The sequence below is a fragment of the Tiliqua scincoides genome, chromosome 6 (genome assembly GCF_035046505.1).
Source record: "Tiliqua scincoides isolate rTilSci1 chromosome 6, rTilSci1.hap2, whole genome shotgun sequence".
NCBI lineage: Eukaryota > Metazoa > Chordata > Lepidosauria > Squamata > Scincidae > Tiliqua > Tiliqua scincoides.
In genome coordinates, this window is record NC_089826.1 from 70132025 (window position 1) to 70146949 (window position 14925).

General features: G+C 37.8%; 1 protein-coding gene across 6 annotated transcripts in view; it reads left to right on the forward strand.

Moving 5' to 3' along the window:
* ATP8A1 (ATPase phospholipid transporting 8A1) overlaps nucleotides 1-14925 on the forward strand; it is a 106836-nt gene that overhangs the window by 75827 nt on the left and 16084 nt on the right. For all 6 annotated transcript variants that reach the window (XM_066631770.1, XM_066631769.1, XM_066631772.1 and 3 more), the window contains 7 exons: nucleotides 718-890; nucleotides 4803-4986; nucleotides 5087-5197; nucleotides 8804-8878; nucleotides 8982-9104; nucleotides 11601-11679; nucleotides 13366-13427. In XM_066631770.1, coding sequence (XP_066487867.1) covers nucleotides 718-890; nucleotides 4803-4986; nucleotides 5087-5197; nucleotides 8804-8878; nucleotides 8982-9104; nucleotides 11601-11679; nucleotides 13366-13427 — 807 coding nt within the window. The remainder of the gene's footprint in view (nucleotides 1-717; nucleotides 891-4802; nucleotides 4987-5086; nucleotides 5198-8803; nucleotides 8879-8981; nucleotides 9105-11600; nucleotides 11680-13365; nucleotides 13428-14925) is intronic.

The window sequence follows — 14925 nt, forward strand, 5'->3', positions numbered from 1 at the left end:
AAGGCGGGATATAAATTTTTCTAATAATAATAATAAAGTTTATTGAGATGATGTATGTGAATTACTTAAAGGTGAAAAGATAGGTGAGTTTAAAAGTAAAATAGAAAATCAGAGCTAATGTCCCCTACCCCTTCCAGCACATTTTCACAATGTTTTGGATGCCCCCCCACCTCCACACTTAGCAGAAAGAAAACAAGGTTAACACATGTGTTTATTATAACATGTAGTTTGTTCTTAAGAGAGAAAGAAAAACTGATCAATCTTGGTATCTAAAGAAGGAAAGAGTAAGCTTGTCTTCTAAAAGTAACAAAAGAAAAACTTATGGGCCCCTGACACCGACTGATATGAATTAGGCAACTCTTTTGACAATTCAGCTACTTTTTAGTCCGATCTTATGCATGTTTAATCAAAAGTTCCATTGTAGCCCATAGGGCTTACTTGCAGGAAAGCGAGCCTAGGATTGCAGCCTTGAAGTCATGCACAGTTTTTAAAAATGGTTAAAAGATTCACTTTTCTACACTTCAACATAATGCTTAACATCCAATCATTTTGATGCTTTTTCATAATCTCAAGTAATTTATAGTAAACAATACAAACGATATTGATGTAATCCCACTGAATTGGTATACTTGTGTAAGTAATAAGTAAATCTTCCACTAAACAATATGTGACCATTAGATGAACTTTCAAAATATATCTTTTGGTGGTATTTAACAGGGAACAAGAGAAACGTTAAGCCATCATTGCAGCACTCTTGGTGATGCTTTGAGGAAGGAAAATGATTTTGCTCTTATTATTGATGGGAAAACACTGAAGTATGCCTTGACATTTGGTGTCAGGCAGTATTTCCTGGATTTGGCTCTGTCATGTAAAGCTGTTATTTGTTGCAGGTAAGAGTTTTTGTCTAAATATAAAATATTCATACACATTTTGAAATGTTCATTTCCAAAAAGAGGATAATCTTCTACTTCTACTTGAATGTATGATCTTAATTAGTTTGCGGACTAGTGTTTCAAGAAAATAAAAAATTACAGAAAGAGCAATGGAAGAAAAGCATATTTTTTAACATGCTTTTACACCTGTAGATCCAGTTAGAAGAAACATTTGGTGCCAGCCAGATTGCTGGAGGTCCTGGGACAAAGCTCTGCTGCTGCCCTACAACCCAGCTTTATTGGTGACAACAGCAAGCAGTTGTTCTTTTCATTCTCCCCATTGGCAAATGGGGGGATCTGTAATGGCCGATTGAAACTAGTTGGATTCAGGTGGTTGGACCCACTGGGTGGACCTTTTGTTGGGCATGGGCCCTCAGAAAGTGCTCAGTCTTGCTGACCCCTGACACTCCCACTGTCTCTTGCATTACGTGTGATGTGGTAGACAATATCAAAATATATACAAAATGTATTCAACCAGATGTGGCAAAATAAACTTTCCTTAAAAGCTTTCAGATTTGCAAAATGGATTGCGAGGCTGCTGGGACCAAATTATCATGTCTTAGATTAGAATGGGATTTATACTTGCCCCTGCTCATTGGACAGAGGCACCTTTTAAAAGTGGTGTTCTCTTATATTTAACAGGGGGAGAGCGACTGTCCCTCTTCACTCCTGCATGGCATCTTTTCCAGTGGTTGCTGCTGCTGTTCCTTCTTTCTAGATAATGAGCCCTTTGGGGACAGGAAACCATTATCTATTTTACCATATAAACCACTTTGTGCACTACTTTTGTTGAAAAACTGTATACAGGTCCCATCTCCTTTCCTGTGGGTTTGGGACCTGTGATTTTAAATAAGAGTTGTGGAGGTACTCCTTCCAGCTATGCTGCTGCAACCCAGTGTGCAGCAGCTATGAAGAAGGCCTATTCCATTCTCAGAAAGATGTTCAAACAGCCAATATTATCATGCCATTTTTCAAATAGATGGCATAGGACACCAGGTAGTAAGGCCATATCTGGATTATTATGTTCTATTCCGGTCACCACGTCTCAAAAAGAATACAGTCGTGCCTCCATCTACATTCCCAGAACCTCCACAGATAATGAAATCCAGGGGTCAGACACCCTGTAATCCTCCAAACGTAACCAGAATTGTCCTCTGGTCACACCCAGAGAGCCTTGTGAGTGCTGGGGAAGCCTCCTTGACCCTCAGAAGGCCTTCTAGGGCCTCTGGAAGGCCAAAAATTGTAACTTCTGGTTTTCAGCTGAAAACTAGAATTTGTGATTTTGGGCCTTCTGAGGGTCAGGGAGGCCACGCACTGCTTCCTGGGCCCTCAGAAAGCCTTTTGGACATGACCGGAGCATAACTCTGGTCGCATTCAGAGGACCAGGTTCAGAGCCCACTGTTGGATAAAACTGTGGGTCCCAATTACTGTAGGTAATCAGTCTGAACCTATATCGTGGAAATGGAAAAGGTTTCAGAATAGAGTGACCAAAATGTTTAGTGGGCTGGGGCACCTTTCTTACAAGGGAAGACTACAATGCTTGGGGCTCTTCAGTCTAGAAAGAAGGGATCTGAGGGGGGAAATAACTGAGGGCCTAATCCTATCCAACTTTCCAGCGCTAATGCAGCCATGGGGCATGCAGTGCATCCTATGGGGGTGGTTACAGTGGTCTCTTCAAGGTAATATTTGTTCCCTTAACTCGGGGCTGCATTGCAGCAGAAGAAGAAGGTTAGAACAATCCTTTCTGGGTTGAATCGTAAGGTTTCCTTCCTCCTGCAGAAAGTGCTTCTTTCTGTGGAAGGAATCTTTCCAGAGAAAGAAGATTCAGATATCTAATGTTATGCGTTCAGGGAGTTTTTAACCAGATAATTATCCAAGCAGTGCAATCTTGCTGCTGAAATGGCATAGTCCAGAAACAGTTTCACTATCTCATCTGCTGTTTTGTTTGTTTGCTTGTGTTTTAAACTAGTCCCCAGTTTGTACAACACAAAAGTTAGTTTTTGCCTTAAACTAAAATAATTGTGTTTAATATTGCTGTAAAAGTGATGCCTCAGTATTCACAGGAGAATCCATTCCCAGACCTCTCACAGATACTGAAACCTGTGGATTCTGGCTGCAGCGGCCATGCGCGGCTTCCCCGGTCCTCAGAATGCCCTCTGAACACGACCAGAGCTCTGCTCAGGTTGCATTTGGAGAGCTACAGATACCAAGACCCACAGATTTCATTATCTGCAGGTTTCAGTATCTGTGGGAGGTCTGGGAATGGATTCTTCCGTGAATACTGATGATCAGACACAACCTACAAATACAAACTTAAGAACCTGTCATGTTACACTGAAATGAAACAAGCGCTATTAACATTTCACAGACTTATAGTCAGGCAAATGAGTGTACAAGCATTTCTTTGTGATTTTAGTTTTATTGTTTATAAACCTCCCTAGGAATATTGTTAAAGAATAGTATGGGGCCCCCTATATCCATGGATCCTGTATCCACTGTTTCACTTAACCACAGATGCTGGAAGGCCCCCTACACCCTTCTGGAGGGTTCTCTGAGCCCCACAGAGGCTGCACATGTATGCTTATGGCCTCTGTGGGCCTCAGAATGGCAGTTAAAGCAAAAAAAAAAGTTCCTTCCATTTTTTTTTTTTTGCAAAATTGGAAATGATTTTTTTGTGCCTTTGAAAGGAAGGCGGGGTGTCCCCAGTATCGGTGGTGTAGCTAAGGGGGTGCAAGGAGTAGCACTTGTACCAGGCAACAAGCTGCAGGGGGCAACAAGCTGAGCTTGACACTAGTGGCCAAAATTGTGAAAACCTTTATATGTATGAATAATACCATCATGTTATATATCATTGGAAAGGTAATTTAATGTAGAATGCAAAGAAACAAACTACATTAGAATATTTCTATTCTATCAAAAGTTATGACCAATTAACTAGAAAACAAAAACACAACTCCATGAAGGAACAAAAAGTGGATTTCTTTAACTCCAAACTGACCTATGAGACTGATTGTTCTGACAGCCAATGAGATGTTGTTATGATACACACAGCATGGAACCAATAAGGTGTTAATATGAGTCAGCTCTCATAATACATAAATGTATTATGATACATTTCCATATATCATAATACAGCTAGTCCTGCTAACTGGTAAAGAGGCACGTTTTCAAGTGGTGCTCCTCTTATAGCTAGCAGGGAGAGAATAACTTTCCCTCTTCATGCCAGCACAGTATCTCTAACTAATAAGGGGCACACTTTTTATTTATTTACTTAATTAAATTTGATTTTGTTGTGGGGGGGGAACTACAAAATCTTCTTTGATCTCAGGTAGCAGATAGATGCCTTAGCTATGCCATTGGCTGGGGAGAGGTAACAGATCAAGTGGGTGGTGAACTACTTGGGGGGGAGGCAGGTTTCCCCCCAATTTGTACTTTTTATAAAGCCCGGGCATGATGTCACTTTCGGTTGTGACTTCATTTCTGGGGCATCATTTTGAGCTCTGCACCGGGCTACATGTTCATTAGCTACAGCACTGCCTGGTATCCATGGATTCAGGTATCCGCAGGGGGTTCTGGAATGGAACCCCCAGATACTGGGGCACACCTGTATGAAATATTATACAATAAATAAGCACAAGCGTTTCTTACATGTTCACAAGTTCTGTTTTGCTGTGTGTGTGCACAATATATCATGCACAGGCTGAAAGGGCTTCATATTTTCTTCTGCGTATGTGAATCTGCTAATATTAGGCATTTCAGAAGTCTGTGACCAGATTTGTAACCCTCAGTAGTACTTGTTACTTTTTGTTGCCTTTTGAAAATATAAAATAGTATGATGATGATCTCAAATTGTTTTATATTTATTTTTAGGGTCTCACCTCTTCAGAAATCTGAAGTTGTAGAAATGGTTAAAAAGCAGGTAAAAGTAGTAACACTGGCAATTGGTGATGGAGCAAATGATGTTAGTATGATACAAACAGCACATGTTGGTGTTGGCATTAGTGGAAATGAAGGACTACAAGCAGCTAATTCTTCAGATTATTCAATAGCTCAGGTAAATTTTTCCAAAGATAAAAAATGTATAATGTTCTGTTAAGTGACAGATAAGAACACTGTGCACTTATATATCTGAGCTTTTTTATTCTCATTTGCAGTTCAAGTATTTGAAGAACTTGCTCTTGGTCCATGGTGCCTGGAATTATAGCAGGATTGCTAAATGCATTTTATACTGCTTCTACAAGAATATTGTCCTTTATATTATTGAGGTAATAATGGCACAATTTGCTAGAATACATTTTTTCAAGTTCTTCATCCCAATTGGAGCCGTTTGTGAACCTTTTTAGAATCTGTTCTTGAGAGCTAGCTATACCAGTCTAACCCCAAAAGCAACAAAGTCTTTGGGCATCTTAAATACTAACAAATTAATTGTGGCATAAGCTTTTGTGGCTTACAGTTCGGATATTCTTGGAACTCTGAAAGTTTATGCAACTATCAGTTTGTGAGGTGCTTTATTCTTTATTATTTTTATTCTTTCTAAAATTACATTCCTTGGGTGTATAATTATGTCTTTGTGCCTTTACCATGTTTTAATTTTATTTGTAAAACTAAGTTTTTAGTAATATTACTGGTTACTACTATGAAAAATGTAGAAATTTTAGGCTGCAGTCCTAACCACACTTTCCTGAGAGTAAGCCCCATTGAACAAAATAGGACCTACTTCTGAGTAGATCTGGTTAGGATTGTGCCCTTATAATAGCTATAAGAAGAGAGAGCGTGTGTAAAAGTTCTTCTGTTAATGATAGGTGCTTTTGATGACAGAACACCACATGGACATGTGTGTAGAGAAAGTTATAAACAAGTAGGGCCATAAAATCTGTAACAGTTCTGTGTAAAGGGTAAATGTATGCAAGATAAGCACATTGGCCATTCACAGCAGATGATCTTGTACACTAGGTTGTACAGAGGGCCGAAGTTAGCATTCATGGTGCCTGCTGAGGGTTGGAAGTGACATCATTAAGCAGAAGATGGCCAGAAGTAAGCACTTCGTTCTTGCATAGAAACTCATTAGCTGCAAATGTCAGAAGAGAAAATATGCAAATCTTGCTCATATTTTCAAGATATAAGAGAATTATAAGGAAGGCCAAAATTGTTTCCAGGGGCCACATTCGGCCCACAGGCCTTAGGTTCAACACCCCTGTTGTACATGCTTAAACTGAAAGACAGGATCTACTATCACAAAGAAAAACTGACCATAATCACACAAATGCAGAATTTGTGCTCACACATAGGCTTCTTCAGATTCTGTCCTTAAATTAGTACTTTATATTAAATATCAAAGTGTCTTATGGCATGTTAAAGACTAGCACATTTATCTTAATGTGTTATTCTTTTGTTTGTTATTCTTGTATATTCAGTTCTAGAATACATTAGTGGTTGATATGGAAGCCAAAGTCTGAGAATGCAATAAAATTTATCTTTCAGTGGTACTTTTGTTTTATGTTACAATGCAAACTTTTTAGGGCATGAAAAAAGTAGAGTTCCTAAAATGTTTAAAACATCTGGGAAATAAACCCAGCAGGCCAATTAACATATACCCAACATTTGCAGCTTATGCAGCTGTTGATGGCTCGTGTCAATACTGTGAATGAATGGACCAAATATACATAACTGAATGTCTCTAGCAAGGACAACTGCCAGTCCTGAATCTCTTTTCAGTTTTTGTAGTGATCAGGCGTGGGAGCAGGGAACTCTTTGAGTATTTGTAAGCTGCTATTTAAAATGCAGAAATCCTATATAAGACAAATGTGTGCAAAGCATTTTTCTGCGATATCTTATTCTTCTCGGAATTTAGAAAGTAATACCAAAAGAGATCTCACCAAATTTGGTAAATCTTATCTGATAATATTAAAGTAAAACTATAAAATAGTGTTATAAACAGTGTTGAAGTATGTAAATTTCCCAAACAACTGAAATGGTGAATCATATATTTAATTTCAGTTGTTTAATTGTACACTGAATGAGATGGGGAAATCACCTTTTTTTAAAAGGTTGCATATGTTAACTTCCTTACTTTGAATATCGGTCTGTAGCTTAAATTATTACATTTTATTTATAGAATATGAAAGTTATGCTTCATTTAGGTCCCTGATAAACCATATGTGAAGAATCCCGTTAGTCTTCTCTGTGTGGACGATCTATTTATGCATCAATAAACCCTAAATCTGTGTTTTTCGGTTACATCTACATCTGGTCCACTTACACAGAATACTAACTTCTCTATCAAAATTCATCCATATACAGATTGTCCTCTGGGTGGCTAATGAATGTTCATTGCTATCATTGAGAAAAGTCAGTTACCTTTTCTGGGTAGAAAGATGACTGCTTTCAGCCTTCTCTACTTCCTTCTCCCTGATTATTAGTTGCTGTGCTGGCCATCTGTTCAGTGAAGATGATCCTTATTAACTCAATCATGGATTGTTAAATTGAGGCCTTTGTCTATCTGCCGGAGTTGCCACATCTAAGTATTTATACTCATGATAGTCCAGGGAGCAGGTTAGCCACTAAGCCAGTTCCTATGTAACCTATATTCCACTCATTCTCAGTAATGCAATCTTTAAGTATATGACATTTGAAACACAAGCAAATTCACTAAGTAGAATACATTTGTTGTAAAAATATACTGGTCTGGTTCAGATATCATACTAAACTATGGTTTAATCATGGTTTAGCATAGCAGTTGTTCAGTTTAGCTTTTCACTTCTATTCCAGTCTCACATTCTAATTTGTTAGCAAACTGTAGTTAGAACAAGCCAAGATTTGCCAAGCTTGGGTGTCACAACAAATTGACAAAGACTGTAGATAAGATTTTAAGCCTGAAATCTTATGCACATTTTCCTGGGAGCAAGCCTCAACACACATAAGATTGCACTGTTAGTTACTCTTCCTCACTCTCCTTTTATTTCAAATTGGCTTGTTTCTGGCAAAACAAAATGGGTATTGTGAGGGTGAGAGATCATAACAAAATGGTTGTTTTTTCTTTTTTGGTGGGGGTGCATGAATAACCCTGTGAGCTTTTATTGATGAGATGTGTAAAAATTTAGAAAAATAAACAACGTAAGAATTGACTATTAAATAATGATTTTGCAGTTTAGCTCTGTGTCTTATTTTTCTGCTTTATAAACAAAATAGAACGACTAAGCAGACACTTGTTTTCACTTGTGGTCAAACATTTAATGGTATGTTAAAAGACTAGATTGTTCACAGGAACCAGTCATCTGGAGACCAGCCTGGGCTCATCCCTATAAATGGAGAATTTGTAACAATTCATGCTCCTATAATGAGGTTAAATGAAACGTGAACTGTAGCCAAGTCTGTGTCACGTTGATTTTCAATATAGTTTGACTAGCAGATCAAACTTGCCTTCTTTTACTTTAATAGTGTTGGTCATCCATATTTGGTTTTGCCCCAAGAACTTTTAAATTAAATGTAATGTATTCAGAAGAAATATTATTTTTCAAACAGTTATTTAGTTTTGAGCAGAAACAGTCTTCAAGCTACCCATTTCTGTGTTGTATTTGAAAGTAATAAAGGGAGCTGAATAGTTTTGAGGTTTTTGTGTGTGTGTCCCCCAATCTTTTGAAGAATTTATGTTAAATGTTTGTGGAATACAGGATAATACTCATAGGAAGACAATATTCAGTACTCTTTCTAAATAGGACGCCATAGCTGTATTTTAAAGAAACATCTAGCTGTAAAATTCCCAATTATTTTTCACTATTTATCTTGTTGAAATACTGTTCGTGTTCAAATTTAGCAAAACATTTTAAGAACAGTGTGTTAAATAATAAGTACAAATAATTTTTTTCTTTCAGATATGGTTTGCTTTTGTTAATGGATTTTCTGGACAAATACTATTTGAAAGATGGTGCATAGGACTTTACAATGTGGTAAGATTTCTGTATATATTTTTTTATACCTTAAAACTATGATTATTACATTATACATTCTTTATTAAACTGAACTCATGATACATTTGGTTTGCACATTTAGATGTTTACTGCTTTGCCTCCACTAACACTTGGAATATTTGAGAGATCCTGTCAGAAAGAAAATATGCTGAAATATCCTGAATTATATAAAACTTCTCAAAATGCCCTAGATTTCAACACAAAGGTAAACAAAATAATAAAGCTAAAATAATATTCATATTGGAATTTAAAGATATATTTGATTTTTATTTTAGATTGATGTGATTAAAAAGAATGAAAACATAATAATAATAATGAAACTATTCGGTTTTACCACCAGGCTGCCACAACAGTATTGTACATGCTGGTTGGGATTCAAATGGCTGTGTGTGTTATGTACCCTGTGGCTTTTCCAGCCCTATTTTTCAACTGCCGCCCCTAACTCTTGCCAGAAAGATGCTGCTGAAGGTTGGAGGAATCCTAGTGTGAGGAAGTGTGCTGGAGGGGGAAATGAGCACCCCTCCCTAAGAGTGTGCAGAAGTGCTTTCTGCTTTTGCAAAGGGTTATTTGAATTTCAGTTACTGCAAACAAAAGTATTTTGTTATTTGGAAAATGTTAATTTGGCAGGTATTGTTGGAAAATGTTAATTTGGCAGGCATTCATTTATGTAAAGATGACTTTCTGTGAAAGATTGCTTAAGTGAGTTAGAAATAAAATTGCCTCTTGTGTGAAAATCATTGGTTGGATCCAGAGTTTTTCTCCATGACCAGAGAGGCTGGGTTCCATTCACTAAGTGGAAAAACTTTGGATCCAACTCATAAGTTTTCCTGGCCTACAGATTTTTTTATAGTTGTGCTACTCTACACTTCCTTATAGAATAAAGGATGTAAAATTATGTAAAATGTGGTCAGTGATACAGTCCACAAACTGCTGCAGTATACTGATATGTCACTGCTCTTCAGTGTCAATGTAACGGAGATACAGCATGCCCTAGGCATGACTGAACTCTGGGCCATGGCACTGCATCAGGATCCATGCCTTTCTTACCATGACTGCAACTATTATGACTAGACTCCCTGCAGTTGTTGCATGAGCACCAGATAATGCCATGTTCTGGATGCCAGGTGAGCCAAGAACTTGGCTCCTGTGCTTGCAATCCTATACATAGTTACCTAGGGCTTACTTCTGAATAGACATGCACAGGATTGCACTGTATGGAGAGGGAAGGAGCTTCAGGATCACAAGATCATCTGCTATAAGCCCCAGATTGGATAGGCTTGCTCTGGAACATATGTTGGTAATTTATGCAATTTATGTCATGCATAAAATGAACAGTTGTTTGTATTGCTGGTTAGAGACTATAATGTATTTGTTGTTTGCATTGATTTTTTTCCTCAATTCTCAGTAGATCATATCATTTAAAATAATCAAATAGATCAAGCCTGCTAAAAATATTTGAACAAATATTTAACAATCAATGTGAGAACTAAATATAGTTTTAAAAATTTTTCAGTGAATTCCAATTAGATGTATGGAATATAATATTCTTTGCAATATATTTTAAGGTTTATTTTATCTGTATGGATGTTTCAGTTGTAAATCTTTTAATTTTGTTTTTTATAAACATATCTGACATCTGTTTTACTGGATTATATATGAGTACATGCTATGAATAAATGGCTGCAAACTACCTGTGAACACAGAATAGTTGATGGTGGTTTGGTGTGTGGAAGATTTGGTGTCATTGTTGCACTGAATGATGATGCTTAGATTTGTTATGGTAAAAAGGGTGAGAGGTCATGGGGCCTTGACAGAGGTTAAAGGATTAGCATGTGACAATAAGTATTGGTCAGGAAAATGGAAAAGTACGTCTGATTTTCTTGCACCCACCTGTGCTTTCTGTCAAATAAAACTTGTGGTAATGACATAGCAAGAAGGAGAGACAAAGGTTAATGAGTAACACAAGTTCAAATGTGCAGAGTATTGTGGCGTAAATTGGATCATACAACTTTACATAGTTGAGGAAAGTAACAAAGAACTTAGAGACATGGTGGAACATTTTTTGAGGCAGGCAACTTAATTTCTGTTGTGTGAACTGCTGAACACTGTTAATGCATGTCAGTTTAACACAACAAAGATGATGTTTCATATAAGTGTGTCTGATTATCAAACATGATTAACTTTTGTCACATACAAGTGCAATTTTCTTCCTTTTCTTAGTTATTATTATTATTATTATTATTAACAATATTTATATACCGCTTTTCAACAAAAAGTTCACAAAGCGGTTTACAGAGAAAATCAAACAAACTAATGTCTTCCTGTCCCAATAGGGCTCACAATCTAGTTCTCATACATGCATAATATACTGTAGAAAGCACCATGTTTCTATATTTGAAAAAACTTAGGACATGCTATTCTTTTGACAGGTGTTTTATAACATGTATACAGCAGAAAGAAGTCATTATAAAAAGATTTGTATGGTGAAATTTTATATATAGCACCTTTTGAGAAACATAAAAAATAAATGACCCATGAAGATCTGTGAAGCAGAAAATGCCTCTCACTTATGTAACTTCTTAGAGGTGGCCTTTTGAAAAACACATTTTCTGAACCTAACTGAAAGATAAAAAGAAGGGTCATAGTTCACAGAGTTAGTTTTTATCACAAATGGTTCTCATGAATGTTTGTTTTCCCTTAGGTTTTCTGGGTTCATTGTTTAAATGGCCTCTTCCACTCAGTGATTCTGTTTTGGTTTCCACTAAAAGCTGTGCAGTATGGTAAGTATGTGAATGAAATACAGAATTTGAAACATCTATGTTACGGTTTTAAATTACAATATCCAGGGTTAAACTAAAGCAAAGTCTATAATCTAAAGACACTAATACTAATATTAAAAGGTGGATTTTAAAATAACTACATTTTTTTCTTCTTTTTTAATTTAAGGACCTAAGACATAATTCTCTATCACTGGTGTAATATGATGTTATTCATTGTCTGATATTTATGGGTTGTATACTAAATTTAGTTAGTCATGACTAAGTAAGTTGGTCATAACTAACAGCCCAATCCTATGCAGAATTAAGCTGTCACACTCAGCCTCTTACAACAGTGGAAGACATTTCCACTGTCATAAAATGCCTGCCGATGGAGAGTACAGTATTCTACTGTCTGCCATTTTGCAAGAGGTGCCACAACAGGCAGCAGTGCCACAACTCCACCAACAGACTTTACACCTGCCAGATCAAGTAAGGTAATGGCGGGGGTGGAGGAAGGGAAATTGGGAGAGGGTGGGGCATGATGGAGGCAGAAGGGGTATATACTGGTGCTCAAGACTTGCGCCAGTATATTACCCCCTCCTTGCCTCTCATCATGCCCCTTGCACAATTCTTGAGTTGGTGCAAGTCCAAGAAGACCCACTGGCAAGTAAGAGGCTTATCTAAAGGTAAGGGAAAATACTTTATCTCTCCCAAGTCTCCCAATCGTCCCCGACCCCACATCAGTATGCAGTGCAAGTCTTTTTGGCCTAGCTGCATCAGTGAGGGGAAGGATAGGATTGGGCTATAAGTCCTTTTGAAATCAACATAATGGTTCTGTTTCTGCAATAGTTAATACTGTAGCAGTCATAATAATATTAGTAATATTGCAGTAATAAGTACTATTAAGAATCCTACATCGCAATCCTGTGCATGTCTGTTCAGAAGTAAGTTCCCTGGTGCTTACTTTCAGGAAAGTGTGCATAGGATTTCAGCCTTAATAGAACTTCTTTTTTGTATTTAAATTCTTTCACCTGTTACAGAATTATATATAAACCTTTTTCCATAGGGGATGTTGGAGAGCAATAGCAATTAGTTATTTTGGAGTATGTTTCCAGATAAGGAGTATGCTGTCTTTAAATATCAGAATTAAACTCGAAGTTGTGATCTTTGGCCTCCTGGAGGCCACAGAAGACCTTCTGAGAGTTGGGGAGGTCTCCTTAGCCCTCAGAAGGCCTTTCAGATGTGAATGGAGCACAGCTCTTTGTGCTCTGAACCACAGATTTGATTATCCTCAGGTTTCAGCATCTTTTGGGTTTCTGTTCCCAGAACCCCAGTGGATGCAAAGGCACAGCTGTTTTGTTATTCAGAATAACATCGTTTATATACTGCTTTTCATGAACTGTAGTTCACAAAGCACTTTAAATAGCAATATTTGGTGTCACTGTCTTGGATCTCTTGAAATCTCATGAGATTTGGGCGCCACCATCTTGGATCTTGTGAGATTTCGTGAGATTCAAGATAGTGGCTCCCAGCTCAGCCAGAACAAAGAGGCTGTGAGGGTGTCGTGGTCCAGGTAACTTTGGGAACCACTGCCCTAGGTGAAAAAGTAAAGTGATCAGCAGTTGGGAGTATTATTGAGGTTCAGTTGTGTAAATTCTGTCCATAAATAATTCCAACTTTAATGTTTCCCTTGCTCTTATCTTACAGATACTGTATTTGCCAATGGTAAAACATCAGACTATTTGCTTTTAGGAAACATAGTGTATACAGTAAGTATTGCTAATGTTACTTCAGGTTGCATTCTAAGGAAAAGAGTGTGATGGAAATTTAAGAGTTTCCCATAGATTTCATTACCTGCTTGTAAAGAAATCTGGCATGTTAAATCAGAGCTCTGCATGTCATCTGGACAGAAGCTGTGATTTAACTGTAGGTAACAAACCAGAATATGGTATGTAAGCCATAGTAAAATCACAGTTCTGGGATTCAGACAACACATGGATCTGTGGTTTAACATGCTAAGATTCTTCCATCTCAGTTCTGTACCGGAGCTGAGAAGGAAAGGGGGCGGATAGAGCATGCAGATTCAGCACTCTTCAGTTCTCTTTCTTATCCATCAAATCATGGCTTGTTGGATTGTCTGAACAGGACCTTTTGTTCATTCACATTTAAGATGGAGCTTTTGGGCCTGTCAGAAATTTCCACTAAAGAATTTTCCTTGTCAAGAACATTGTTGAACTTGACTTGGGTCAAATCCTTGCACCAGTTGAGCAGGGAATAGAGCAGCTTCTTATAAGAAACAAGTGTGGTCTCTGCTCCCCCACCTCAGTATTTGGTGTGCTACACCATTTGCACATCCCTCATGCTGTGCTACATTTTTGCACATCCTTCTCTCTAAAGGGAGAGGAATCCTTACCTCATCATAGGGCAACTTCCAGGTCCTGTTGCACAGAAGCAGGCGCAAAACTTCACACAGCAGCATGAACAAAACTGCATTCTTGGGGGCTTGAGTACTACTTACCATAGACTGGGTTGCAACAGAGCCATATCACATGTTTACTCGTGAGTAGGCAAACTTGCACTTAGTCCATTGGAAAGGGCAGGCTAAGAGGAATCCAACTACACCAGAATGGTCCCGATCCGATGAACGCAGTCCCCCCCAAAAACCTGAGAAATCCATCCCTCCAAACTGACATGTATTGAGCTCTATGGAAAGTGAAACTGAACTGCATGGTTGCATTTACTCATGAGTAAGTAAATGTTCATTGGCTTATCGTCAAGTCAGACAAAGATGAATGCAAGGCCACCAGAATGGTCCTGATCTGATGAAAGTGGAGCTCAACAAATGCTCCAGAAAGCAGCCCCCCCCCAATAAAATATAAAACAGTCTTAAGCTGGTAATGTGATTTTTTTTCCCTATTTTAGACTTGTAAAACTAGGTGGGTCCTGATAGAGATATGGTTTAAATATAAGAGCTTTAAATTGACCTGGGCACTGGATAGGGCTGAAAATCTTACTGATTTTTTTTGTGGTGGTGGGGTGGGTGTTATTTCAGGCAGGCTACAGAGAAAATTCATTTGGTGAAATGGCTAGCTTCCCCTAACTTGTTTTACTTTAATTATTTGTAATTATTTATTTTAATTTACTTGTTGATGTCACTTTCAGCCCTGTCATCACTGCCAGTGGGTCCTGGTCAGATAGTCATTCTAAAAAGTGGGTCCTGGTGCTAAAAGAGAACCACTGCCTTAGCCTTTTCACTCAATTCTTGAC